Below are 26,370 nucleotides of genomic sequence, written 5' to 3' on the forward strand. Positions count from 1 at the left end.
ATTTATCATAGAACAATAATTAAATACAACCTTGAAAGTTAAAGTCCTGACCAATTAGTTCATCAGTAGGTCTAGTCCACCTCATGCACCATTTTTAGCTTCCTCTCGGAATCCTGAAGTTCTTTCTCGTCCCATTTTACTGGGATTAAAAGTTGGTTTATTTTTATATTTAAAAATACTTTATAAAAAATATTTTTATTTTTTTAATTTTAAATTAATATTTTTTTACCTTCCAAACATTCATGACTCTAAGCTGATGGGGGTGGATGGGACGTTACATTCCTCAATCCCTGAAAAAGTATTTTCAATTAAAATAACAAAAGCTGGTTTGTTGATAAAAAAAAAATTAAAAAAAGTATCAAATCTAAAATTATAGGTAGATATTATTCCCGGATAGAAAAAAATAAAATGTTGCTATATATTACTTATTTTAAAAATATATAAAATTATTTTAAAAACAAGTTTATTCTATATTTTTATTTTAATCATTAATTTAACCAAATATGTTTTTTTATCATAGAATAATAATTAAATACAACCTTGAAAATCAAATTCCTTACCAATTAGTTCATAGGAGGTCTAGTCCACCTCAAGCACCATTTTTGGCTTCATCTGGGAATCCTGAAGTTCTTCCTCGTCCCATCCACCAAATGAGATTAAGCGTGTATTTATTTTTTATTTAAATTTTTTTTTATTTTAAATTAATATTTTTTTTAATATATGTAAATTATTTTCAATATTCTGATATTAAAAATATTTTTTTTTAAATATTTTCCGGCAATGTTCATTGTACGTTACATTGTTAGTTAGAAGCTGGATTCTAGAGTGTAATATTGTCCAGTCCCTTGCTTTTAAGAGCAATTATAACCCAATCCTTTATTTTTCAAGAAATTACAACTTGATCCCTTAACTATTGTTAATTAACCATCTTCTTATTAAAATATCCTGGCTTTTTTCTCGAAGCTCTTATTATGCAGGTTCTTCTCTAAGGAATTAGACTGTGTCGAAAGAAAACAAATATAGAGTTACAAACCAAGAATTAGTTATTTTTTACTTTAAATTCAAGAGCCCAGATGAAGAAACTGAAACAATAATATAATAAATTTTCTCTGTAAAACATACTGATTGAACACATCTTTTAGGGTAAAAGTAGCGAGGGACTCATTACCGTATTTCTGAGATGTATCAGCTTAGTCTCATCAGAACAATAAAGAAAAGATTATATATGAGAATCTTTGAAAACAAGTTGAAGACGTGTGAATATAACAATCAAAGTATATATAAAAGCTGAACAGCAGGTGATTGAGTGATCAAAATCCAAACAGTTTTAGGATTTGTGTGGTGTGAGAGTGGAAAAGCTCTGAGAGAGTGTTTAAAGGTTTATTTGTCAAGGGCAAAAAGCTAGAATCACTTCACAGTAATATGAAGTTGATAGTTTATAAAAGGAGTATGTCCCCAAATCGCTAGAATCGCACCAGGTTATATATATATATATATTGACAGTGGAATTAGAAATTAAAAAATTAAAACAAATTCTCAGTTTCCAACCTTAGATCTTACTCCTTATGAAGTTGTTTGCTCCAAGCTTCTTAACTTCTTCGTCTAGAGTTTGAAGTCCAAAGCTGAAAATGGATACAAAAGCATCCATTATAGGCTTGGGATTTGATACGATGATTTCAGTCTCCCCCTCATTTTGGCCATCACCTACTGCAATTGCTTCACAGTCATCAATGGAAAGTTCTTCATTCGTTTTAAGTCTTTCCCACCCAAAATGAATATTGTACATCTTAAACTTGGGTGATGAATAACTTTCCAGTAACCAACCTTTGGATGCTGCTGCCCGCTGTAGCGCCAAATTCTTAACAGTTTTCAATATTCCTTCCTGTATGATGCAGGCTCTTATGAATAGCATCTCCTATGCTTTTCGCTCCAATCACAAAACCATCGCTTCCCTTCAATTGTGCCGTCTTAGCACGAGCTAAGGAAGGCAACACACAGTTACCAAAATAAGTTGCAGGCAAAGGAGGGTCCAGTCGAGTTCTACATTAATCCATCTTAGTATCAAAACGTACCATTTCATTATCATCTTTACCACATGCTGCTCTAGCCTTTGCCAAGCAAGACCATACATATCCACATGTAACAGTGAAAGTCGATATATGTGATGGAAAGGGGTATCGGCATAGCACTAGTTTCTTGAGCTGTTGAGCGGTGGCATGACTAATTACAAATGTTGCTCGGAACTTATTGTTAGGCTTCAGGTGATGAGTTTGTGACCATTCTTCCTTTGTTTTCCCGAGATCATTCCAAATAATGGTCTCGAACTCAAGCCCTTCAGGGTCCCTGAGCTGAGTCCTATCATAATATGGCACGAATTCACCACTCAAAAATGTTGCATCTCCTCCAGCTTTTGTTATTGAAGCCCAAGTTTTAAAGAACGATTTGACGACTGAATTGCCATCACCAATTGCATGGCGGAGGTGGAGGCCCGCACAAATGCCTGCATCTGGAAAGAGTGTTGCTTGAAAACTAGAAATTGGAACCACTAGTGTGTCATGTGACATCGACTCTGGTGGAAGTTGAGGGAGAAAGGATAGGAATTCTGTCGTATTTCGTGTCTGTTTCCCAGTGAGATGAATAAAATCACTACTCGACTCTGCGAAGATTAATAAGGCAGAATCACGTTCTAAGTAACGAATTTCAGTTTTACCAGAATTGGGAGGAAATATTAAGTTTCCAGCAAAAGGGTGGTAGTATTTGAGGGAGAGGGACAATGAATGTTTAAGGCTTGGAATGCTGGACTCGAGAAAATGGTTCTTGGAGATACTGGTGCATTCGAAGAAGAAGAGATGTTTGGCTGACGAGTCAACCATACGAAGATCAAAAAAGGTGAGAGGGAGTGACTTCTCGGAGGTGGTACCAGGTGGTGGAGAGACTTGACAGTGTTGAAGGACAGTAACCACGTTGTCTGATTCCATATCGGGATACATAGGCAACAAGTTTTAAGGATATGCTTCTTTGCTGTACTTGCATATTAATATATATAGAAGTTAGCCTATATATGTTGCACGCTAGTGTTTTTTTTTTTTTAATAAGTAATCAATACACATTAAAGTAAAGGTGCTTATTATGAATATATAATTGTTAAACACAAATATTTCAACTGTCGTGATATAATTGAGACACTACTGGTGTAGTCAACAATTGTCTGCATGCCATTTTCTGTTTTTTAGTGCATGCATGCTCTCCCTGGACAAGTGTATGATCTTATACAGATGGTTGCGTTGGAGTGAAACACCAATTTTTCAAATCCATAGGACACTGAGGTTTCCAACCACTTGGTTCACACGCAGTGATCGATACAGTCGGGTTTTTAATTGAGAGCTTATTCCTCTTGTACTCCCCTCCTCCTCTCTCTCTCTCTTTTTTTTAATATTGATTTGAATATTAAATTATAACGTCGAATTAATTAAATTTAACTTAATTAAATTTTTAATAGATTTTATTAATTCTCCTAAGTAATTTGAATTTTGTTCTAGTTGATTTAATCTTTCTTTGCTATAGTTGTTCCTTTGTATTAATTATTTTTCATCAGATCTCAAATATCGGTATTTAGAAGTTTAATTACAAATAATAGTTCTAAGATTGATGGTTGAATTAATTAGAAAAGATAATTGTTTGGCTTAAAATTTTTCAATTTCTATTTCTATTCATTTAAATTATTCATTGAAATGAGCTGTCAATACTCTTTTGCTGTAAAAAATTCTCCATTAGCATGCTCCTTGTAATGACCATCATAGCATGGATTGTCCGGTTAAACAAAATTACGGGAAGCCATGAATTTTATTTTGTTTGAACACTAACTAGTTTGAAAAAATTAACAGGGTCAAAGCTGTTTAAAAAAACAATTATTCGATCGTCAGCAATAACTGAAAAGTCTGCTGCTTGTTTCAGAGAGGCTAATGAGGTAACTGCTTGCTGTAAATCAAGTTTCTGCTTGTTTGGCTAGGTGGAGGTCTATTGCTGCCACGCCTGTTGATTGCAAGTGAGAAGGATCGATGCTGCTTTTCAACGGGTCACAAGAAAAAAAATATGTGTAGACGTTGCTACTTCAAGCTGTGATAGAACTGAAGCTGTACTGCCGTAAGAAAAAAAATCTGTGATGGGACGGGTCTGCACTACCGTGGAAAAACGGCTGCTTGAACAGAAGCTGCGCGAGGAAGGGTCTGAGCAAATATAATTGGTACAAGCTACTAGCTACTCTTTTCTTTGAAAAGAGACTAGAACAGCTGCTGAAAGGGTTTGGAACTGCTGTTACATGAAGAACATTGCTACTGTATCTGGTCTTCTGCTGAAAAAAAAGTTTGTTGCTGCTGTTGCTTGTTGCTGAGTTGGGAGCTGGGAAAAAAAAAAGAAAAAGAAACTTGCTACTTCGCTGGAGCGTTTGGAGGTTTTGTTGCTGCTAGTGCTGTAATCGAGTTGCTGCTGTGCTCATCTACTGCTGTCAAAAACACTGTTGTGTTTTTCGACTGTTAGAGAGGGAAAGGCTGTTGCATTTTCTCTCTCCTAATTAACCTAAGCTTTAATACTGAAACAAAATGTACACAAGTATTTGGAATTTACCAAAATTATTGATTAATTTACAATTATAAATATATTTATAAAAAAATTACACCCGTATAATCTAATCTAATCTCTTAAGAATTATATATTTATTTTATTTTATTTATTAAAAAAATATTTTCAATTTAGTTTATATATAATCATTTTGTTTTTACATTAGAATATGCACTTTTAATATATAGAGATTAATACAAATTTAAGTTTTTATGTTTGAATTTTTTTATGTTAATCAAAATTAATTTAACATAATCAACTAGTCTAATATAAATAAATATGATTCGAAACTTGATATGCTAAAGATAAATATAATTAAAAAATCAGCATCCTAAAAACAAAAAGCGATTAATTGGTCTTAATTAAACTCAACTTTGTGTTTAAGAGCCCATTTTATTTTTATTTTAAAATGTTTTTTGAAAAATTTATTTATTTTTATTTTAAATTAATATTTTTAGATTGTTTTAATGTGGTGATATTAAAAATAAATTTAAAAATTATTTTGATATATTTTCAATTAAAAAACATTTTAAAAAACAATCTTAATAACAACACCAATAAACTAAGTTTCAATAGCTTTTGCCTTAGCTGTGGATTAAACTTTAATTTTTGTCATCTATATTAGTTGTAAACTTAGGCTATAGTGATGAATCTTCCCTTATCTTTACATGGAAGAAAGCCCACTTAGTCATGTAATTAAAATTTGATTTTTGACATTATTTTAGTTATAATCTTAGACATTTCAACCTCTTCAAAACCAGCTTAATTGGAAAAAGATTCATTTTATCATATGATATTTATTTGTTAATTTATAATTCCAATAATTTGAAAACTATATGATCAAATTTGTTCCTTCAAATTTTTAAATCAGTTACATAAAAAATATTCACTTTAAAAAAACATTTATTTTGAGATTAATTTTTATCACTAATTACAACATAGAAGATTTGTCTTTCATGTACTTTATATTATATTTTAAAAGTATATAAATTAATTTTAATATTAAAAAAATAGATTGATTTTATATATTTATATTTATTTATTTAACTAAATAAATTTTCATCATCTTCATTTTTTTTTATTTCAAGAAGTAACAAAATATTGTTTGTAATCAATCATACGAAAATCATATAATTTTCAATGCTTTCGGTCCATCCCTTGCACAAATCCACTGGATGCAAGCCCAATATGAAATTTGATCCAAACTTAAGAAACCGAGCACATAGGCTTGCTAAGACAACAACAGGCACCACCGAAGTACCAGGTTTTAGCAAAACATCAATGGCTTCAGAGCTGCAACTTTCTGTTAGAAGGCTCTCCACACTTCTAAAGCACTGCTTTACTTCTCCTTCTTCATTCTTGGTCAGGTCACGTTCTCTTCTTATACAATCCTCAAGAACTATCAACCACCATTCAAGCAGTCATTCTCCTCCTCTTTCAAGAACCTTCTACTCTTCTCCCTTGTTAAATCTCAACTCAACCGACACTGAAGGTCCTGCTGCAATTGATTACCGGTAGGTTTTTCGTTGCAAGTCTGGTTAAGGGGCACCTAATGTCGGATTTTGTTATCTGGGTCTTTTTTGGTTTGGTTAAAGGTGGTTTTTTTATGGTTTTTTTAATTGATTATAGTGGGAAACAGTTCGCTTTTACAGGAGGATGAATTTCACTCTCTAGCTGATTCAACTATTCATGACCTTCAAGAGAAATTTGAGGTTAATTTTTAACATTCCCTGCTTTCAAATTAATGGGTTTGAAGCTTTTGTTCTTTTTTTTTTAATAATGAGTTTTTGGTTTTTGGACAGGAATATGGTGATAGTGTTCAAATTGATGGCTTTGATATCGATTATGGGGTGAGTTTTTTTTTTTTTTCTTTGGTCGTTATTGTTTTGAGGTTCTGTTTTGATTTGAGTTTTGTTGTTAATGAAGTTTTTTATGTTGTTTTTGGTAGAATGAGGTTTTGACTCTAAAGCTTGGAGATTTAGGGACTTATGTGTTGAATAAACAAACCCCGAATCGGCAACTTTGGTTATCTTCCCCTGTGAGGTGTGGAATTTTCTTATTGCTAGCTAGTTCAGTTTGTCCATTTTTATATGTTTTAGGGTTGTGTTTTAAGTACCATGTGATGTTGTGTAAATGATTCATGTCCTTTGGTTGAAGGGGATTATTGTGCTCATGCTCTCTCGTTTGTTTGTTCCTTTTGATTTCTGGAGTGAAATTGAACATGTTACTATAATTGTGGGCGGTCAAATGACTGTGAAATTAGTTTGGAGGAAGTTGGTTAGGACTTGCGAAAGAATTGTTGGAGGTTCCAATGAATCTGGATCTAAGTTGAAAAAGAGAACATTGTTTGTTAAGTTGTATATATTAGTAGGTTTTTAAGCAAGTAATGTGCTATTAAAACCAAAACAAAAGAACTCCATGCTATCATTGTAATCCTTTTTCATGCTGATTCACTTTCAGACTCAAAGAAAGTGTATAAAATTCGTGTCCCTTTCTTTTTTTAAGGATGAGCTTTTGATGCTGAAAGTTTTGTTTAGTAGTGTACTTTAAACAATTAGCTTGAGCTAGAATGTTTTTGCATTAATGCTTGTCTCAGTTGAACTTTTTTCTATGTTATCTATTTAAGTCAATGGCATTATCAGATATTCATGCTGCCAAATTTAGTGTTTTTTTCCACCCTGTTTTTCTTGTTTGTGATCTGACTGTTACGACCTGGTTTTCTTGCAGTGGTCCATCAAGGTTTGATTGGGATCGAAGTGCTCAAGCTTGGGTGTATAGACGGACGAAAGCAAATTTGTTAAATGTCTTGGAAAGTGAAATGGGGCAACTGTTTGGTGAACCTATCAAACTTGCTTAAGAAACGTTGCTAATTGAATTATATGATGTATTGCAGAATTTCTTATCCAGGAAATTTATATGTACTGTTTTTGTGCTTTGATTTCTTTTCTAAATCATTACTGTATTGTTCCTTTTTCAGTTTAATGTAGGGAGAAAAAAACCCTAGTAAACCAGAGTTTCCTTCCAACATTTTTATTCGTCCTATAATTCTCATCCGAAATAAGAAATAAGAAATTCTTTCTTGTCAGACAATAAGTTTTTTGACTTCTTATCCTGTTTAGGCATGCATTCCTAAAGATGGGTAGTTTTTGAATGGCGTGTGCTGGTCCAAATAGGAATTCTCGTATCATGGCAACTAAGCTGTACTACTTTGGATTCTTATTTCATGGAAACTCAGCAGATGGAGCAGGCATATTCTGAAATGTGATGCACTTATATGGAGGGATTCATTCATAGAATGGAATGAGCCGTATAGTTATTGGAGCATTGGAGTTTGGAATGAGCTACTTTTAGCTTGATTTGTGAGATGAGATTCAACATTATGTTCATATATTTAATTTTAGTTTTGTTTAGAATGAAAATGAAGCTATCTCACTTATTCTGTATACAGTAGTTGTATAATTTCAAGATTTGTGATTAAAATCTCAGGACTGCAACTAGCATTGTGGCCTAGTGATCATTTTGGATGTGTTTTGGTAAAAATGAGAGGCCAAGATGGTATTTATACTCTTTGAGGGCCTTGCTGTGTTTTCATGAGACTTCACTGAACCTTTGTCAATGCCCCCAAGGTCACATGCCTTCTTGCACTAAATGATCACTCGAGAGCTTCTGTTAGAAGATCATTGCAGTGTGCGAATAACGAAGGTTATGCAGAGGAAGGTCGGTGGTTAAAATTGTCAAGTCTCACATTCTCTGCAAATTCAAAAGCATACTAGGAAACGAGTGCTGCAAGATGCCTAATTGGATCGCATGAGAAATTTGCTCATGAACACGTTCATCACCAGTGGGTGGTTTGTACGGAAAGATGCTCTCGTTAATTTACATCAGTTGGTGTTAAGGAGGTGCTGCTGCTGGAGCAGATTACATCAACATGCTGCATCGGAGCTTCAAAACTTGAGTGGTAAAAACAATGATTAATATGGTAAATTTCAGGAAATATTTTTTAGAGTATGTGCATTTGTTATGGTAGAACTTACAGTGATTGCTGTATGAACAATCAGGTCATTGACCTGCTGTCTGTTCAAGAGAAAGCTCAGACACTAAGGTAAATCTTATTTCTTGCTGTGAGTTTTGGACAGAAAGAGAAAAGTAAAGTCTTAAGTCTATAGACAGCAGAAGAAAATGAGTGTCAGGGTACAGAGAGAACCTTTTCAGCTACTAGTCTGATATAGAAACCACAACTTTTGTTTTTCTTGACCTGTGGCCTGCCATTGATAATGCAACTAAAGCATGCCAAGTTGCCTAAGCAGTATTTAGATGGCTCCTTGTGATTTAGAGAAATTTCATTTTAATCTCTTCCTGGACTATGGTAAAGATAGCATTGGATTCTTGCATATTCATTCTTATTCTTAGAAATTGCTACATTTTTTCCACTAAGTATCAGTGTCGTTTTTCCATAACGAGATCGGTGATTGATAAAAGTGAACACCTGCTCTATCTGACAAATTCTCAGCAGAAAACAAGCCCTGACAGGGAGGGTATGGACCTGTATACTAGGAACTTAAGTTCCATCCTCTTTACGTTCACCACAGAAAGTTCAACGTCATTCTTGCATTAGCTTCTAGCTTTGGAACATTTCAGAAATTCTCTCCTGAACATGATCACATATGCATATTATTGAAAGAATTGCTCAAGGGCTTCAGTACCTACATAGATTGTTAAAAATTAAGAATTATTCATTGCAGCATTCTGTGGCTAGTGAAATGAACCTCAAAATGGGTTCTTGTTATGACTACAGTAATAGCCACTTTATTGCAGTATGACTTGTTGCCCTCTAATCAAGCCCATGCAAGATATGCATACATCAAAAGATAGCTCATATCGTGTGGATTTCAAATTTAAATTTTATTTGTTAGGAAAATTATAATTCAAGTGATGGAAACAAATGGGTTTATGATTCAACCATAAGCCGGGACATCAATCACCAAGTTTTACATCTAACCGTTTGCTTCCCTATCTTTTGAAAAGCGCTCTTATTTGTGTCCTGAAAGGGTTGTGGATTCATAGACTTATTTCTTTTCTCATTTTTAGAAATATATTATTGCATCTTAACAACTGCAAATAAGTAGGGGAATGTTTATAGTTGTTGAAATGCAGGCTCGTCTCTAAGATTGAGAAAAGAGATTTGTATGTGTGCCAACATCTTTGTTGCTAAAAAACAAAGGAAAAGAAATGGGTTTTAGTTGCAAAACTTGTTGATAAATGTTTCAAGCGTTCTTTGTCAGCTGAATTATGAATCTTCAACCAAGTAGAAATATAATGAATTTACATGCTATAAGCTTTGTTTTAGTTTATATATTACATGATCATGATGAGATTATAACGAGTAAAACTGAAACAGAGTGACTAGTGGTTGGAAAAGAAAAAAAAATACAAGAATTACCTGGCCTAGCTATATTACATTTAAAAAAAAAATACTTTTTTGGTTTTGACTGGAATATGATGCTAGTGTTCAAATTGATGGGTTTGATATTGATACGGGAAGAGTTTTATTTTGTTGATTAGTGTTAAAGGTTTCTTTTGATTAGAGATTTGTTGTCAGCGAGTTTCTGGTATATGGAATTTTTGTCGAATGAGATTTTGACTCGAAAGCTCGGGGGATGGAGAGACTTGTGTTTTGAATAAGCAGACCACAAATAGGCAGCTTTGGTCGCTTTCTCCAGTGAGGTATGGTTGTGTTAGGCTTGATGTTTTGGTTGTTATCTTGTCTATTTGACCATGCTAATGTGATTCAAATGTTGCGTTTCTTGTGGCATGATATGTGATTGTTTTGCCTTGTTCAATTGACTCTTTCTGGCACTTGCATTGATAATTACCTTATTTCTTTCTTTGTTTCGTAGAAGTTACATAAACATACTTTCGGTTGAGCAAATGCGAATCTAGGTTTTAGAAAATTTGATTGCATGCTGATAAACAAGAGAAATCGTGGTAGGTTTTTGTAAATTTGATTAGAGCTTAATGCCAGATAAATTGAATGGTAAAAGAACATTGATTAGACCTAAATATCAGATAAATTGCTTATAAATGGTTGGTTGATAAACATTTGATGCAACTGAGGATCATTTTGAACATTGTGCCAATTGGCGAGGGTGGTTTGGTTTTCTCTGCAAGGAAACTAGTAGTGCAGAAGTAAATGACGACTGCCTTGCTGTTCAAAACTGTGCCTTTCTCCAAACATATCAGTTTGTTTTGTTCTTCAATCTTTGGGATTTGATATCTTATTATCTTCATAACTCCCAAGTTTTCCTTCTGGATTGGTTGCTTGCCTCAGGCCAATGCCGATATCTTGCGACCTCTATATATAACAGGTTTTGAAATTTAAGCGGCTTGCATGGATATACCTGAGCAGCAAGCCACATTTAGCTGTGGTGCCCTCTAATTATGGCATTGCTTACTAATACACCTTCGTTGCATTTTGACGGAGAGACATTCACATCATCTCTCTATAGTTCTGCTTAGAAAGTTGAATATCTAGGGTTGCACAGTACTACTGTAAAATTAGGATGACTGAAAGAGTTGTCGTCACCATTATATATCCTTTCTGCTTGCTACTTCCCTCTTGGTACCAAAAAAGAAAGAAAGAAAGAAAACAAAGTTCGTGTCATTTCTTTTCTTTTTGGATAGGCTTTTAATGCAGATTGTTCATGTTTGTAAGCTTAACACTCATCTTAATCTAATATGCTTTTGCACTATCAAGCTCATCTGCATTTTTCTCTTTGGTTTCTTTTGAAGCCACTTGCATTATCAGGATATTCATGGCCCTAGAAATTCAGTTATCTTGGCACTGATTTCTTGTTTCTCCCCTGGCAGGTACATTGTGGTTTTCATGCAGTGGTTCATCCAGATTTGACTTGGGTTCAAAATGCTCCAAGCTTGAGTTTATAGACCGATGAAAGCAATTTTGTTAAAAAATATTAGAAAGTGAATTGAATCAACTGTGATAAATCTACCAACCCTAAAAACTCAAGCTTAGCTTGTGTTAGGATTTACGTTTCAATTTTAAAAGTCACTGTATTAATCCGAGATCAAGTTTAATAGCTATGATCTTCCAATGTACATACATATTGGGATTTTTGCTGCATTGAAAACACAATTTATTGAAACTATTAGCTTAGCCCATCTTTGGAGGGAATGGAACTTAACATGATAGCTACGGATAGTAGAATTGCTTGTCACAAGCAAGTGAAGATAGGATTGGGAAGTTGCAACGTCGAATCTTTGCTTGCCTCTTTGTCCTTCTCTCTTCTCAGGATAAGTGTTTTGGCCGCACGTTATCTAGGTGGGAATTGCTTTTCAAGATATTTTTGGTTTAAAAATATATTAAAATAATATTTTTTTATATTAGTAAATCAAAATATTAATTTTAAACTTTTTAAAAAATTAATTTTTTTAAATTCACAATATCAAATACGTGATTTTAATTAAGCAAATATGAGTCTAAATCTAACCTTGTAGAATGAAGTGCTATAATTATTAGACTTAAAGTGAAAAAAGAATGGTGTGAAACCACCACACTTAGGTGCATTTGTTACCACGATGCATATATTTTTTTAAAGTGATTTTTAATTAAAGATATATAAAAATAATATTTGTTTTTATTTCTTATATCAATACATTAACATTATCTTAAAAACACAAAAAAAAACATTAATGTAATATCTTTTAAGGTGAAGATTAATTTAATAAGCACTTTGAGAAACAAATTGTCAGGCGAAAACAAACATTTACACTAAGTTTTAATTAACCTAGTTTATGTAAAGAAACAAGAATTATTGATTTCGGCCATGTAAACCACTAATCTGAGAAAAAGCCAATGAGGGATGGATCTTAGCCACAATTGCACTTAACTATTATTATCAAAATAAAGGGAGGGGCCAAGGACATTTTTATTTATTTATTATATAGTTAATAAAATTGAAGGGCCAATTTGAGGAGTGGTGTCAAAATCATCCTCTATCACTCAAGGTGGATGGATACGTAAATTAAATTGCATTTTACTATATTATATATAAAAAAAAACACAAAGATTTAAATAAAAATAAAATTATATGTCATTATCCAAGTTCATGAGATCACGGTCAGGAGAATCCTATGATCAATAGTTAATTATAACTTTATTAAACTAATTTTTTTATAATATCGAAAATAATTAAATGGTCCCTTAACGAGCATTGACTATAGTTAATTCAACAGTATTTTGTTTTAAAAGTACTTTTTTCCCCTCATCGTATCTACTTCTTTAAATAAAAACAAAAATAAAATAGAAAAAAATATAAAATAGATGAAGAATTAATTGACTACTTTCATAAAATACAGGGACTGAAGGATCAATCAAAGCCCCCATCCCAACAACACTATCAACGCGGTTGTCAAGAAAATTCTCAGGAGGTTACCACCACCAACCACCACCACAAAACACCGACTCCACCTCAAAACACTCAATCAATCTCCACCACAAAACCCCACTTGGTTTTTCTTTTCTTTTCTCTCAAGTGATTCTTTTTGGTTGTATTTCAAGGGAAGTTTCCGTGGCAACCGTTAATCCCAATTATTATTATTTTTTATAATTAACAAAGTAATTAAGACTCCTGATTGGCTGGCTGGAGCATGTTCTATGGTGAGAGGACTTTCCTCGACCACAATTTCTTGCAAGACCACATCATTTTAAAAATTTATTATGGTTTTAAATTTTAAATAAAGTTGAATTCCAACACATAAAGATGTTCTTGATTGATGTGATGGCCGGCCAAAAACTTTATACTATTTAGTATTTATTACTACTACCATATGTTTATTTATTTATTTATATTTAAAAGGTGAAGTAAAGATGCTGCCTGCCTATCTTCTGTTTACATCAACTTGGCAGGCGAGCCATGAAGACCATCTGCTCTCTGATATTTTGGAGAGAAATGCAATTTAAAACTCATAGATATCTCCCTAACCAATGTTGACATTTTGTAAACCAAACGAATGAACTCTAGGGAGGTCGTTCACTGCGTGTCTAATCCTCATTGGTTGCTCGCTAGCATTGTTATTAAAATCTGGTTTAGATTGGAGTTGACCCTTGAGATATTGGGAGGTTAATCCATAATCCAGTTAATTCAGTAAAAAATTAAAATAAAATTATTTTAATTTTTTTGAAATAATTATAAAATTATTATTTTAATTTACTAAATTCATAATTTAAATTATGATCTAAGTTAAGTTTACTAACAATATAAAAGTTAATCGGATAAGGCAATCCATGATTTACTAGTTTAATCCACAATATAATTAAAATCTGTTTTGGTTATTTAAAAAAAAAAGGAAAATAATAAATTTTTTATCATTATTATCTTTTGAATTTGGAATTTGTAGTTTGAAGATTTTATTAAAAGTTTATTTGGTTTTGTTGTGTTATATTGTAATTGTAATTATAATTATTGTATTGTAAGTGTTGCGCTATGTTGTGTTATAAGATTAAACATATATTAAAATGTTTAGTAATGTAATGATATATTGTGCTATGAATAAAATGACGTAACTGTTTTAAATAAAATTGCTAGATTGGTATTTTTATGATTTAATATTAGTTTTTTTTTTGTTTTTTTTTAAAGAGCAATTTTTCATCTTGAAAAGCGTCATTCCCCAATGCTTTTTAAAGTTGATGTTTTTTAAAGTAAAAACTAATATAACTTCAAACATGTTTTTTATATATATTAAAATCATCTCCCATTCTCAGAAGTTAAACAATTGATTTTTAAAATCATTACCAAATTGTTATTTTTTATACTTTTAATTGCTTTGTTTTAAAGCAAATCATTAAAAAATAAAAATAAATAAAGATTCAAATACATTCTAATTGTTATAGTTTAAACAAGTAAATTAAAAAAATTATAAATTATAGCTTTATCATAATTAAGATTTCAAAAGAGAGTTTTCAATACTATCTATATAAAATTATGATGTGTGTTAATTAACTAAATATTTTTAAAATTATAATTTAAATAAAAAACAGTCCCATGTTAAATCTCCACATCAAAATAATATGATAAAAAAATAATAATCTTAATTGATGAAGAAAGATAACTACCCTTATCCTCCAATAAAAATAATAATAAGAAAAAAAAGGTTAACCACACAAATTAAACCTCATCATTTACTCTAATCACTGATAAAGAATTAACCATGGCCACCACTACCACCCAAAGAGATAAGGCTTCTTCCCCCCTTCCTTTTCGCTACTAACATTCAAATCTTTTTATCTTTGATTTTTTTCTGATAAACTTTTATTTGTACTTAAAAAGCAAGATTCCCACGAATTTTCAGGTTTCAACGTCTCTTTAATCGAATTCAAGAAATCACCTAAATTTCAAGACGCCCTATGATCGTCAACAGAACAAGATGCGATGGTGATATGAAGTGGACTCCCAATCAACTTCCCTCCTGGAGGTGGTGCCTGAAATTCAAACTGCATCGTTTTAAAAATATATCTATACAGGAAAAAACATGTGTCACTACTTCTTTCTAATATAAACAAAATTTAAAAAACTGTTTTAATTTGTTTTTAAATAAAAAATAATTTAAAAAAACACTACATGGCATGTCAAATCAAGTGGTTTGGTTGGCAGGGCTTTTCACAGGATTGTAACTTGTGAGGCTTAAAGAGCAGAGCAGGACAGGCAGAGACTTCAGGTCACAAACAGAGGAGGTTGTCTGTATTTCGATCCTGTTTAGGAGCAGCTTCTGTTTATATATATATATATATATATATAGAAAAAACGTTAAGTTAATATTTTCTAATATATTAATATTAAAAAATAAATAAAAAATATTTCAATATGTATTTTTAAATAAAAAATACTTTTAAAAAAATAAAAAAACTGGAAATTAAAAGGACAGACACGACGCAGGCTCAGGGCGGCAGAGAGGTCCCCAGAATGGCTTATGGTCTGGTCTCCCCTAAAGTGACTCAACATTGGCCATAGATTATCTGACACCTGACATTTGGCGTGTGATCAGTGAGCAAAACCCACCTCTCAATCAAGTGGATGCAATTTAAAGTTTCAAAATACCTTCTGTGCACCACACTCAAACTCCCTTTTCATACCCTTCAAAGCTGCTCCTCCAGCAGACATTACTGCAATTTTCTTTCCTTTTCTCAACATAAGTTGGGCTCCATGATTCCATATGCCTTCTAAGGATACTTGAAAGTCACCATGCTACGCTTCATCACTGAAATAATCATGAATTTCCCATTTCCTATAATTACTTTCAGTAATAAAAAATAAAAAGGATGAAACCCTTTTATTAATATTTTATTATTAAAAAATTATTTTTACCTAATAATTCTAATATATAATTTATATTATTTTTTAATATATACGATAATTTTTTAAACTAAACTTGCACAAATATTTAATTTTTATCTTATCAACCCTCCGATAAAAATAGTGAGATTTTTATCAAATATTTAATTTTAAATTCATAACCATTTTATTATTAAGAACCATTTTAATTCAATAAATTACATTGCTAAAATATAATTTATATTATTTTTTAATATTTATAAATAAAAAATAAAAAATAAATTACAACGCTAGATAAAATTTTAAAATATAATTTATATAAAAATAAATTACAACGCTAGATAAAATTTTAAAATATAATTTATATTATTTTTTAATATTTATAAATAAAAAAATAATATATATTTATTTACGTGTTTGAAGATATAATTATAACTACATCCACGAATTATACGCTTTCAAAACAGTAAAACGACATGGTTTCTCTATCTTTACTATCCCGTCTCGTGAGATAAAGTTTTGCTTTGAAGTATATAATCTACTAGTGCCACTTGCACATCTCAAAACTATTTACCTAAACAAAATTAAAAAGAAAAAAAAAAGGAAAAAGAATGCTCGGCCTCTAACCTAATTTCTATCTAAACAACTCCTAAATAGACCTTAAAGATTAGTCTAGTTGGCAAATGAACTGCCTTCCTACCCTGTCAACAAGCATTCAAATCTCAAGACAAGGCTGTGGATGCCCAAATATTTCCCATACAATAAAAAAAAAAATACGGTGTACTAGGAAGAAAATCAAAATGACTCCAACGTAGATAGTCCAATATCAATGAGACAAATAATATTAATAAATAAATAAATAAATGTCACATCCCAGTTTTTTCCTCTAATCATGGAAGAAACCCTAAGTCCCTACCATTAACACCATTCCAAACAATGGGCTCGCACCGAGAACTTGCTAGCCAGCACTCACCCCAACATGATATAGTTAATTATGCTTTGGCTTCAACATGGAGAAATCATTGAGATAATTAATCAAGATTTAACAACACAATTACTTAACCATATGGTCAATCAAAGTCTCAAAGATCCACAACTAAACAGCCCTAACCTCCTGTTAATATCTTTGTTAGAAAAGGTCAAACTACTAAATACTAGTAAGGATATCCCTAATCTTCCTCAAATCGTACGGCTAATATTCCTCAACAAATCAACATCAATGGCTTCGAACCCTCCACTCAATCTCTTAACAAACTCTGCAGTTTACAACCTCCACATCTCTCCACCCGGATTAAACCGTCGGGTCCAATTCCTTTCTCTTTTCTTTCAAACATCCGTAGCTGTGTTTCCGTACATCCGTAGAGAATACGAACGGTTGAGATCATCCTGCAATAATCAAAAACCACTAAGAAAATACTAGTTCCAATTCCTACTTAGACAATGCAACTATTCTTTTATTGCGTAGATGAGCTGCTTATTATATATATATATATATATAAAGAAAATCTCAAGCTCGAAACGTGTGCTCGGGGAGCAACTAGTGCTGCGAACACGGATATCAGTTGATGAACTATTATCATATGATTATGAAGAGATTTCAGTTTTGCGCATACTGATCTGAAAAACCCTGACGTTAAAGTAAGAATTCTTTAAGAAAATGGCTCACCGTTCCGATCAAGTTAAAAACAATGCATCATAGACACTATGAAAATAAAAAAACTACCCACTAACGACAATTCAATTGGTATATCGATCAACTCATTCCTGCAAATTTGGGTAAAGGCATACCTGGAGACGTTGTCTTTTGAAGGAAAGAACATTAACAGACTCGACAAAATCTGCATCATTATCATCAGTACTGGTACAAGAACAAGAAGGGCTTGCAGATGGCGGTGGAGGTGGTGTTGTTGGTGACCATGGCACCACCTGATTATCACCATCACCACCGTCTTCATCACCACCGTCGTCATCATTAGTATCGCTATCGCTATCGCTTTCACTGTCACTATCTTCCTCCATATCATCTGAACTGCCATTCTCTTCTTGTTCTTGAATTTCCCGATTGTTAATCTCATTAGAAAACATACATCTCTCACATACAGACACAGTGTGCCCTAGTTGAGCGCCGGAGGCTTTCCAAGGCGTTAGCAATTGACAAGACTGACAAAGAAGAGCACGAGCATGTCTAGCAACAAGAAAGTTGGCTCCATGGACTTTTGTATCACAGTTCCAACAAAGATTTGCTTGGTCTGATTCACAGTATGTTCTTGCTGGGTTCTTGCATAGCTCACACTTCTTCATTCTTGGGATTCTTTATTGGGTTTGATCTAAAAAATCACAAAGTTTTGAGCTTTGAGTTCTTGATTTTTGTGGATTTTTTTTATTCTCTTTCTATGGGCAGGGAAGGAGTGGGTGAGGGAAGGTAAGAATGAAGAAGCAAGAGAAATGGAGGGTCTTAAGCTAATTTTGCTTTGGTTAGGGAAATTACCATAGTGGGTTTTCGTTTTGCGCTTCAATTTTTTCAGTCCAATTATACCAAATCATTTTTATTATGTAAATTGGAAAGAATAATTTAAGGCCCAAGCTTATATATTGAAATATAAAATTTTATAGATTTTAATAAAAAATAAAAATATATATATTTAATTTTTATAGACACAATCATTATGAATAGCACCATACTTTATTTTTTTAAATCTAATTAATATCTGAAATAATTATGCATTCTATCATAATTTAAAATTCTTAATCAATATTATTCTAATAATAGTTTAAACATAAATATCTTATTAGAATAACCGGTATTATTAAGATATATCCTATAATAATAAAAAGTATGAAGGAATAATTAGTAGTTCTGTAACTTAAATTAAACAAGTATCAATGATATAAATTATTTTATTTTGACTCAATTAAACTATGATCATTAATTAAATTCAATGAATGTTTAATTTTATATTATGATATTTTTTTAAATATTTTTTATTTAAAAAATATTAAATTAATTTTTTATATATTGTTGTATAATTTTAATGTGTTAATATAAAAATTTTATTTTAATAAATTTTTAATTAAAAAATATTTTTAAAGGGAAAAAATATTTTTAAGTTGTTATGCAGTGTATAGGGGTAAAGTTGTCAATGAACAAACTCAACAAGAATGATAAAGACCTAGGGGTTTGTTTGATCAAATCTACGGACCCCAAGAATTGGTGGTGTACGTCACTGCCAGGTGTTGGGTCAATGGGACCCACACTAAGCTTCTGTGGTCCCAAGCCTTAGCTAGCAACCAGCGGATTTTCTTAAAAAAAAGAAAAAGAAATTTAGATTTTAGATTTTTTTTATTGGGATTATATTGTGAGGTGGCGTACACGTGGCGAGTAACAGAGCTGAGATTCGATTTGCTTATGTGGTTGGATTTGGCTGAAGTTAATGGGACCCATCCACGTGGATCTCACCTGGTACGGAACTGCTTTGCTTGTGGTTTAGGCCCCTAGTTTTCCCGTTTGATTTCTGCCTTCTATTTTCAGTTCTTGTTATCACACCTTCCTTTGTCGGGGATAAGAACAAATTTACGCGCATACTAGGGTTAGATAGAGACCAAGTTGTTGTTTCAGTCTAGGTCTTCCTTCACCTGATTAATTTTTTTATATATATTATTTAAGTTTTATATTGATGCATATAATCATGATTGAGATTCATGGACATGCATGTAAGTGTAGTTATTAAATTTGATTAATTTGATAATTTATTAATATTAAATCTGGTTTAGATGAGATTCATGTACATACATACAAGTGAGACTGACATGATGAAGTTCAAGGTTTTTTTTTTTATTTTTTTAAATGTTATTTTATATAGAAAAATTTTTGGATCCTAGATGTATGATAAGCCCTAATAATTTGAATGATTGTATAGATCTTAAATCTTAAATCCTTTGCTTAATTAACCAATTGATTAATGATAGTTGTAGAAATAAAAAAAAAAAACAATTAATAGTTGTTATGTGTCGTTTTTATTTTATTTTATGTAAAAAAATACAATAAAAATAAAAATAGATGATACAACAATAAACAAGTCTTATATATTTATTGATATGATGAGTTGCAATTTTGTAATCTAATTAATTATAAAAACTAAATCAAATATTATTTTGTTATCTGATTATTGTCTATTCAAATCAAATCTTTTACATGCAATAGATATGTGAATCTAACCAATTATAAGATTCATATCGAATCTTATACAAAATTACTTCACTTCTTTAGAATAGGATAGTTACCTATTTAGAGCATTGTCTATTCATAGCACTGCCTATATATTTTCTCTTACAAGGAGAAGAATATTAATGAAAAATTTAGCTTGCTGACACTATTATTTTCTACATGGTATCAGAGCCTAATTAATCAAATATGAATCTTACATAAATCCTCTACCACATGACAAACCTCAACCCCCTTGTTCCCGTTACACAAAATAACCAAACATTACCTATTATTATTCACCAAGACAATTCTGCATTCCCTACCAACATCATATTAGATGAAAACAATTATCTACTATGGTCTCAACTAATGGAGATGCATATTAGTGCTCGTAACAAAACCGGATATCTCCTAAAGATCCCATGTTTGTAACATTGATCATTGAAAGTCAAAAAGTGAAAAGTTGGCTAATTGATTCAATGAGTCCGTTACTGATACAATGATTTATTCGCCTATCCACAACCAATAAAATATAAGAGGCTGTGTAGAAGACCTTCTATGATGGCTTAGATGAAACTCATTTGTTTGAATTAAATCAGAAATCTTTCTCTATCAAACAAGAAGGTAGATCTGTATCAATTTATTATAATTAACTGGTTGCTCTATTCCAAGAAATCGATCACAGAACTGCTTCTCAAGGAGAGATGATTGAAGGAATAGTCTAGTTGCATTCAACAATGCATCGACTTCAGGTTTATATATTTCTAAGTGGCCTTGATTCTGAAGTCTGCAAAGAAATAATACTCAAAGATCCAAAACTGGACTTGAAGAGTACATACACCTGTATAAAGAGGGAGTTTCAACTAAAACAAACAATGATGAACTATCAACTAACTAGTGACCACTTCACGCACTCTGTCATATTCACAAAACAATCTCGTCAAAGACTAGCTTCTGGAACAATGAAGAACTAAAATAATTCATCTGCTGGAAAAATACACAAGCCTTATTTGTGGGCATTGTAGTTAATCAGGATACTCAAAACAGAGGTGTTATGAGATCATTAGTTATCCTGAATGATGGGATTTTTCAAAGAAATCAAGAAAGAAATTCATTGGAAAAGCCATAATGACCACGACTGAAGCTCAAACTACTGTTGCTTATAAACTGCCCGCTGGTAATAAACTGCCATCTACTGCTAATATTGCTCACTCTAGTAGTATTGGTAAGGAAAATACATTCTCTGTAATTAATAAGGATAATAATTGGATAATTGATACAGGTACATCAAATCACATGGTTAGAGACATTGGTCAGTTATAATCCCTCCATTTTTCTACATATTTTTTTTATTTCCACAGCTAATGGAAGTACCTCCCCTATTGTTGGTGAAGGCATTGTCATCCTGACTCAAAATCTCACCTTAAACTAAGTTCTAGTTGTCCCATCCTTTGAACATAATCTATTGTTAATTAGCCAAATTACTTCTACTCTTAATTGTACAGTAACCTTGTGGCCTTTATTTTGTATGTTTCAGGACATTCTGACTTGGAAGATTCTTAGTCATGATGTTAAACGTGGCAAACTTTATTATTTAGAACTTACAGGAAAAAAAAAGATATAAATTTGACTAAGCATATCAAACTAGAAGTTCAAATACAGATTGAGCCACAATATGGTTATGGCACCAATGATTAGGACATCTTTCTTTTGGATATCTTAAAAAATTACATCCATACCTTTTTAATGTAGTTCATGAATCTGAGTTTTATTGTAATATTTATGAAATGGCTAAAAGCCATCATATTACTTATTTACCGAGTTTAAATTAAAGTTCAGAACCTTTTGCTATTATAAATTTTGATATATAGGGTTCTGTACAAAATTCTACCATATCAAAAACCTGTTATTTGTCATAGTTATCGATGAATATACTAGAATGACTTGGATGTCTTTGCTACACAAAAAAATGATGTTTATATAACATTTTAGGAATTTCATAGAATGGTGGGTACTCAATATCAAAAATAAATTCCTAGTTGGCAAATTGATAATGCTATGAAATTCTTGGATACCTCTGTTCAAAAGTATCTACATCACTATAAAATTCGGCATCAAATTTCATGTACTTATACTCCATAACAAAACGGGTTGACTGAACAAAAAAACAGACAAATATTAGAAGTGGTTCATGCCTCTCTCTTTGGCATGCATATGCCTCGGTACTACTGGGAGAAGCTGCAAAGTTTGTTGTGTGTCTGATTAATCAAACACCCTTTCGAGTGATAGATTTTCAAACACCTCAACCACGGATGCAATCCTTACTATCCACCTCGCACCTTCCAAATCTTGAGCCTATAATGTTTGGGTGTACTGCTTATGTTCACATTCCAAAAATATTACGAACTAAACTTGATCTATATGCCACTTAATATGTTTTTGTTGGATATTCAGAATTACAAAAAAGGTACAGATGTTATGATCCTCACACTTAAAAATTACACGTTACCTTAGATGTCTCCTTCCATGAGACTGAACCATTTTATTCGAAAGAAAGTTCCATTCTTTCCTCTCGGGGGGGCAACCTAGCAATGAACATTTGCTACAAGAGAGTGGTAGTAACGAATTTGTTGAGTTGAAAAAAAAGATTAAATAGCTTGGGAGTAGCAACATTAATGAGGAGTCACGAGGTAAAAACACTGATGAGGAGTCACAAATAAATATAGAGTTGCCTTTACTAACAACATTAACCAACGATTCTTCTCAAAATGTTGAATACCAGGTGCTCTCACAACCTATATCTGATGAGTCCAACGTATTTACTGATATTTCTCATACCTGGAATGTTCATCCTGCTACTACAACCCTAAGATGTTCGCAACGATCAAATAAAGGTGTTCTAAAAAAACAATACGAACCTGATTAGAGAGTCAATGTGCAATATCCAATCAACAATTATGTCTTTAACTATAAGCTTTCTGAATCATATGCACTCACTGTTAATCAATTATCCAATATATTCATTCCTAGTAATATATAGGAAGCTTTGATAGATCTAGCTTGGGCTACGATAATAAATGAAAAAAATACAAGCTCTGCAAAAGAACTCTACTTGGGAAATTGTCTCCCTACCCGAAGGAAAGAAGACAATCGGGTGTCGATGAGTGTTCACTATGAAACTTAAAATCAATGGTAGCATTGACAGATATAAAGCTCGGTTGGTTGCAAAGGGATATACATAAAAATACAGCGTGGATTATCGAGAGACTTTTGCACCGATTGCCAAGCTTAACACAATTCGTATTCTTATATCTGTAGCAGTCAATCGGGAGTGGCCTTTGAAACAATCTAATGTTAAAAATGCAATTCTTAATGGGCACTTAGAGGAAGAAATATATATGGACTTGCCATCGGGTGTACAATGCAATTCTGAAAATAGGACCAAAGTCTGGCGGTTAAAAAAATCTCTATATGGGCTGAAACAATCCATTAGAGCTTGGTTTGAGTGGTTCTCATCTGTAGTGAAATCATTCAATTATAAAACAGAGTAATTCAGACCATGTCATCCACCAAAATAGAAACGTAACAGCCCTCATTGTTTACATGGATGACATGATGTTAACAGGTGATGATTAAAGGAGATGAAGTAATTACAAAAACATTTAGTTGTTGCATTCAAAATGAAAAGCCTTGGGGACCTTAGGTACTTTTTAGGAATTAAAGTCGCCAGATCAACTCACGAGATTTTTATGTCACAACACAAATATGTGTTTGATCTGCTGACAGAGACGGGCATGCTTGCTTGCAAACCAGCATCAACCCCTATAGACATCAATCACAAGCTTAGTGTTTTTCCCAATTAGGTTCCAACATACATAAGCTGCTATCAACTGTTGGTTGATCGACTGATTTATTTAGCACATACAAGATCGGATATAACCTATGTTATCAGTGTCGTAAGTCAATTTATACATGTACCCAACGAAGAACATTTGCATACAGTGAATATAATTTGACAATATTTGAAAGGTACTTTAGGAAAAGGTTTGTTATTCTCAATAGCGTTGTGGGATATACCAATGCTAATTGGACAGGGGATCAAACAACCAGAAAATCTACATCAGGCTACTTCACTTTTGTCAATGAAAATCTGGTTATATGGAACAGCAAGAAGCAGAAAGTTGTGGCCAGATCGAGTACAGGGGTAGAATTTCAAGGTATGGCTAATGGGGTATGCGAATTATTATGGATTTAGAGGGTGTTGACATGATGAGTTGTGATTCTATAATCTGATTAATTATAGAAACCAGATCAAATATTATTTTGTAATCTAAGTACTGTGTATTCAGATCAAATCTTGTATAGGCATTAATTATGTAAATCTGATCAATTATAGAAGCCATGTCAAATCTTGTACAAAATTACTACACTTTCTTAGGATATGATTGTTACCTATTCATAGCACTACCTATATATTTCCTCCCACAAGGAGAAGAATACTAATGAAAAATTGAGCTTGTAGATATCATTGTTTTCTACAATATTAAATAGTTAATAGCAGGTTAATACATAACATAGATGCAATATTTTATCATTAATAAAAAAGATTAGAAAAATTACCATGTACAATCATCTTAATAATTGTTTTTTAATTTATCTTTTATTATTTTAAAAATTATAATTTACATTTGAAGCTTATAACATTTTATATTCTTGTTTGTAAATGTAAAAAAAAAAAGTAGAATTATTATTATATTCTAATTAATAATCAAAGAATTTTTATGCTCATTATTACAATTGTATCATTAAATAACAAAAACCCTAACTACAACACTCATTCTTCTCCTTTTCTCCTCGGTAGAATCCGATCATCCAAACCCAACAAATCAAACACATGCATGCAGTAACATAGTAGAGCAAACTGAAATAACAAGCAAGATCTGTATATGCTTCTGATCCAACCATCGCAAGTTCATCCTCAGACGCATTTAATTCCAGTATCATCGATCGTCGGTCCTAATTCCAGCATCGTCGACCTCAGTCTTCCTTCCAGTAACTGCATGCCCACACTCCAAGCTGATCATGCTTCCACCTCCTTTCTCCATTATCGCCTCTCTTAGGGAGATCATCATCACTAGAAACAACCTGCTTGCATGGGAGCAAAAAGAGCAGAACCACATCAAAATGTAATCTAAAATACCAAGCACAAATTTACTAAATGGTCGAAGTCGCTCCAAAATCACGATAAAAAGCAAAAATCATTCTAAGAAATTCCTCGAAGTTGTTGAGGAATCAGGTTAGGTTTTGCTTGTTGAGATGATAGCTGTTAAACCTGCAACCATTTTAATAACGATTGCAAGAAGCAGCAATCTCGCATCAATTTTAGATGCGACTAGTTAGGATGAGTAAAACTCAGCACAAGGGGTACCGAGTCAAGACAATTGAATTTTAACCTTGTAAAGATCCATTTGAAAAAGGTTAGATCTGAAGTGGAATCTTCGAGCTCAATTTCTTCTTTTCAACTTCAGCAACTTGGGGAAATGAAAAGAAAGGGCAAGGCTGAAAGTCAATCAAACAGGATGCAAATAATACACTTGGCTTTTTCTTTTTGGACATAACAAGTTTGGGAAGTTTCTTTGATCTCAACGAGCTTGTATGCCCATTACCCAATCTATGATTCCCTTCTCATCATCTATAACGTCGTCGTCGTCGTCGTCGTCGTAATCTTCATGGTTTTCATATTAATTAGCATGAATATTTGTTTTAATGTTACAGTTTATTTTTTAAAATGTTTTTTTTAATTGATTTTTTGTTTGAAAAGTGTTAAGTTAATATTTTTTAAAAATCTTGATGTTATGGTATAAAAAATAAAAAATAAAAAAAATATTATTTTGATATCTTTTTAATTGAAAATCACTTTTAAAAAATATCTTATACTACAATATTAAACACACTTTCATGAATTTTAAGCCAATTATAATTCTAGGTTTTTTTTTTTTTGTATTTAGAGTTCTAAATCTCTAAAATTGGTGATGTTTGTAAGTAGATGTCTTTGGTTTTCAAATGTGGATGTTTTAACTAATTTTAGTTTGTTATTTTGGACTTTTCAAATCTAGGTGAGTATTTTAAATCATTTTAATTTGTTGTCTTGAATTTTTAAACTTGCAGAAAAAAGAAGAAGAAGAAAAATAATGTTTAAAAACA

At 32.1% G+C, this 26,370-nt stretch overlaps 3 protein-coding genes across 3 annotated transcripts; 1 reads left to right on the plus strand and 2 right to left on the minus strand.

Annotated features, from left to right (window-relative positions):
- Positions 1–1,949: 1,949 nt before the first annotated feature.
- On the minus strand, positions 1,950–2,978 carry LOC105142531 (malonyl-coenzyme A:anthocyanin 3-O-glucoside-6''-O-malonyltransferase-like). Its single transcript, XM_011050211.1, has one exon. It carries the CDS (start codon positions 2,976–2,978, stop codon positions 2,046–2,048), a length of 933 nt encoding a protein of 310 aa, XP_011048513.1. The 3' UTR covers positions 1,950–2,045.
- A 2,851-nt stretch (positions 2,979–5,829) lies between these two features.
- FH (frataxin-like protein) lies at positions 5,830–7,707 on the plus strand. Its single transcript, XM_011050210.1, has 5 exons — positions 5,830–6,131; positions 6,257–6,329; positions 6,420–6,467; positions 6,566–6,660; positions 7,345–7,707. Exons 1-5 carry the CDS (start codon positions 5,899–5,901, stop codon positions 7,472–7,474), a joined length of 579 nt encoding a protein of 192 aa, XP_011048512.1. The 5' UTR covers positions 5,830–5,898; the 3' UTR covers positions 7,475–7,707.
- Positions 7,708–16,778: 9,071 nt separating this feature from the next.
- Positions 16,779–18,409, minus strand: LOC105142529 (zinc finger protein CONSTANS-LIKE 2-like). Its single transcript, XM_011050209.1, has 2 exons — positions 17,751–18,409; positions 16,779–17,348 (listed from the first exon to the last, which is right to left on the minus strand). The coding sequence occupies exons 1-2, from the start codon at positions 18,261–18,263 to the stop codon at positions 17,289–17,291; spliced, it is 573 nt and encodes a 190-aa protein (XP_011048511.1). The 5' UTR covers positions 18,264–18,409; the 3' UTR covers positions 16,779–17,288.
- Positions 18,410–26,370: the final 7,961 nt, after the last annotated feature.

The sequence above is a fragment of the Populus euphratica genome, unplaced genomic scaffold, assembly GCF_000495115.2.
Source record: "Populus euphratica unplaced genomic scaffold, PopEup_1.0 scaffold147.1, whole genome shotgun sequence".
Classification (NCBI taxonomy): Eukaryota; Viridiplantae; Streptophyta; class Magnoliopsida; order Malpighiales; family Salicaceae; genus Populus; species Populus euphratica.

Bases quoted from the DNA above. Each gene is read 5' to 3' on its own strand.
- LOC105142531 (XM_011050211.1), bottom strand. From the start codon at position 2,978: ATGGAATCAGACAACGTGGTTACTGTCCTTCAACACTGTCAAGTCTCT.
- FH (XM_011050210.1), top strand. From the start codon at position 5,899: ATGGCTTCAGAGCTGCAACTTTCTGTTAGAAGGCTCTCCACACTTCTA. The intron at 6,132-6,256 runs GTAGGTTTTTCG...AGTGGGAAACAG, and splicing joins CCTGCTGCAATTGATTACCG to TTCGCTTTTACAGGAGGATG. The intron at 6,468-6,565 runs GTGAGTTTTTTT...TGTTTTTGGTAG, and splicing joins GCTTTGATATCGATTATGGG to AATGAGGTTTTGACTCTAAA.
- LOC105142529 (XM_011050209.1), bottom strand. From the start codon at position 18,263: ATGAAGAAGTGTGAGCTATGCAAGAACCCAGCAAGAACATACTGTGAA. The intron at 17,349-17,750 runs GTATGCCTTTAC...TGATTATTGCAG, and splicing joins TCAAAAGACAACGTCTCCAG to GATGATCTCAACCGTTCGTA.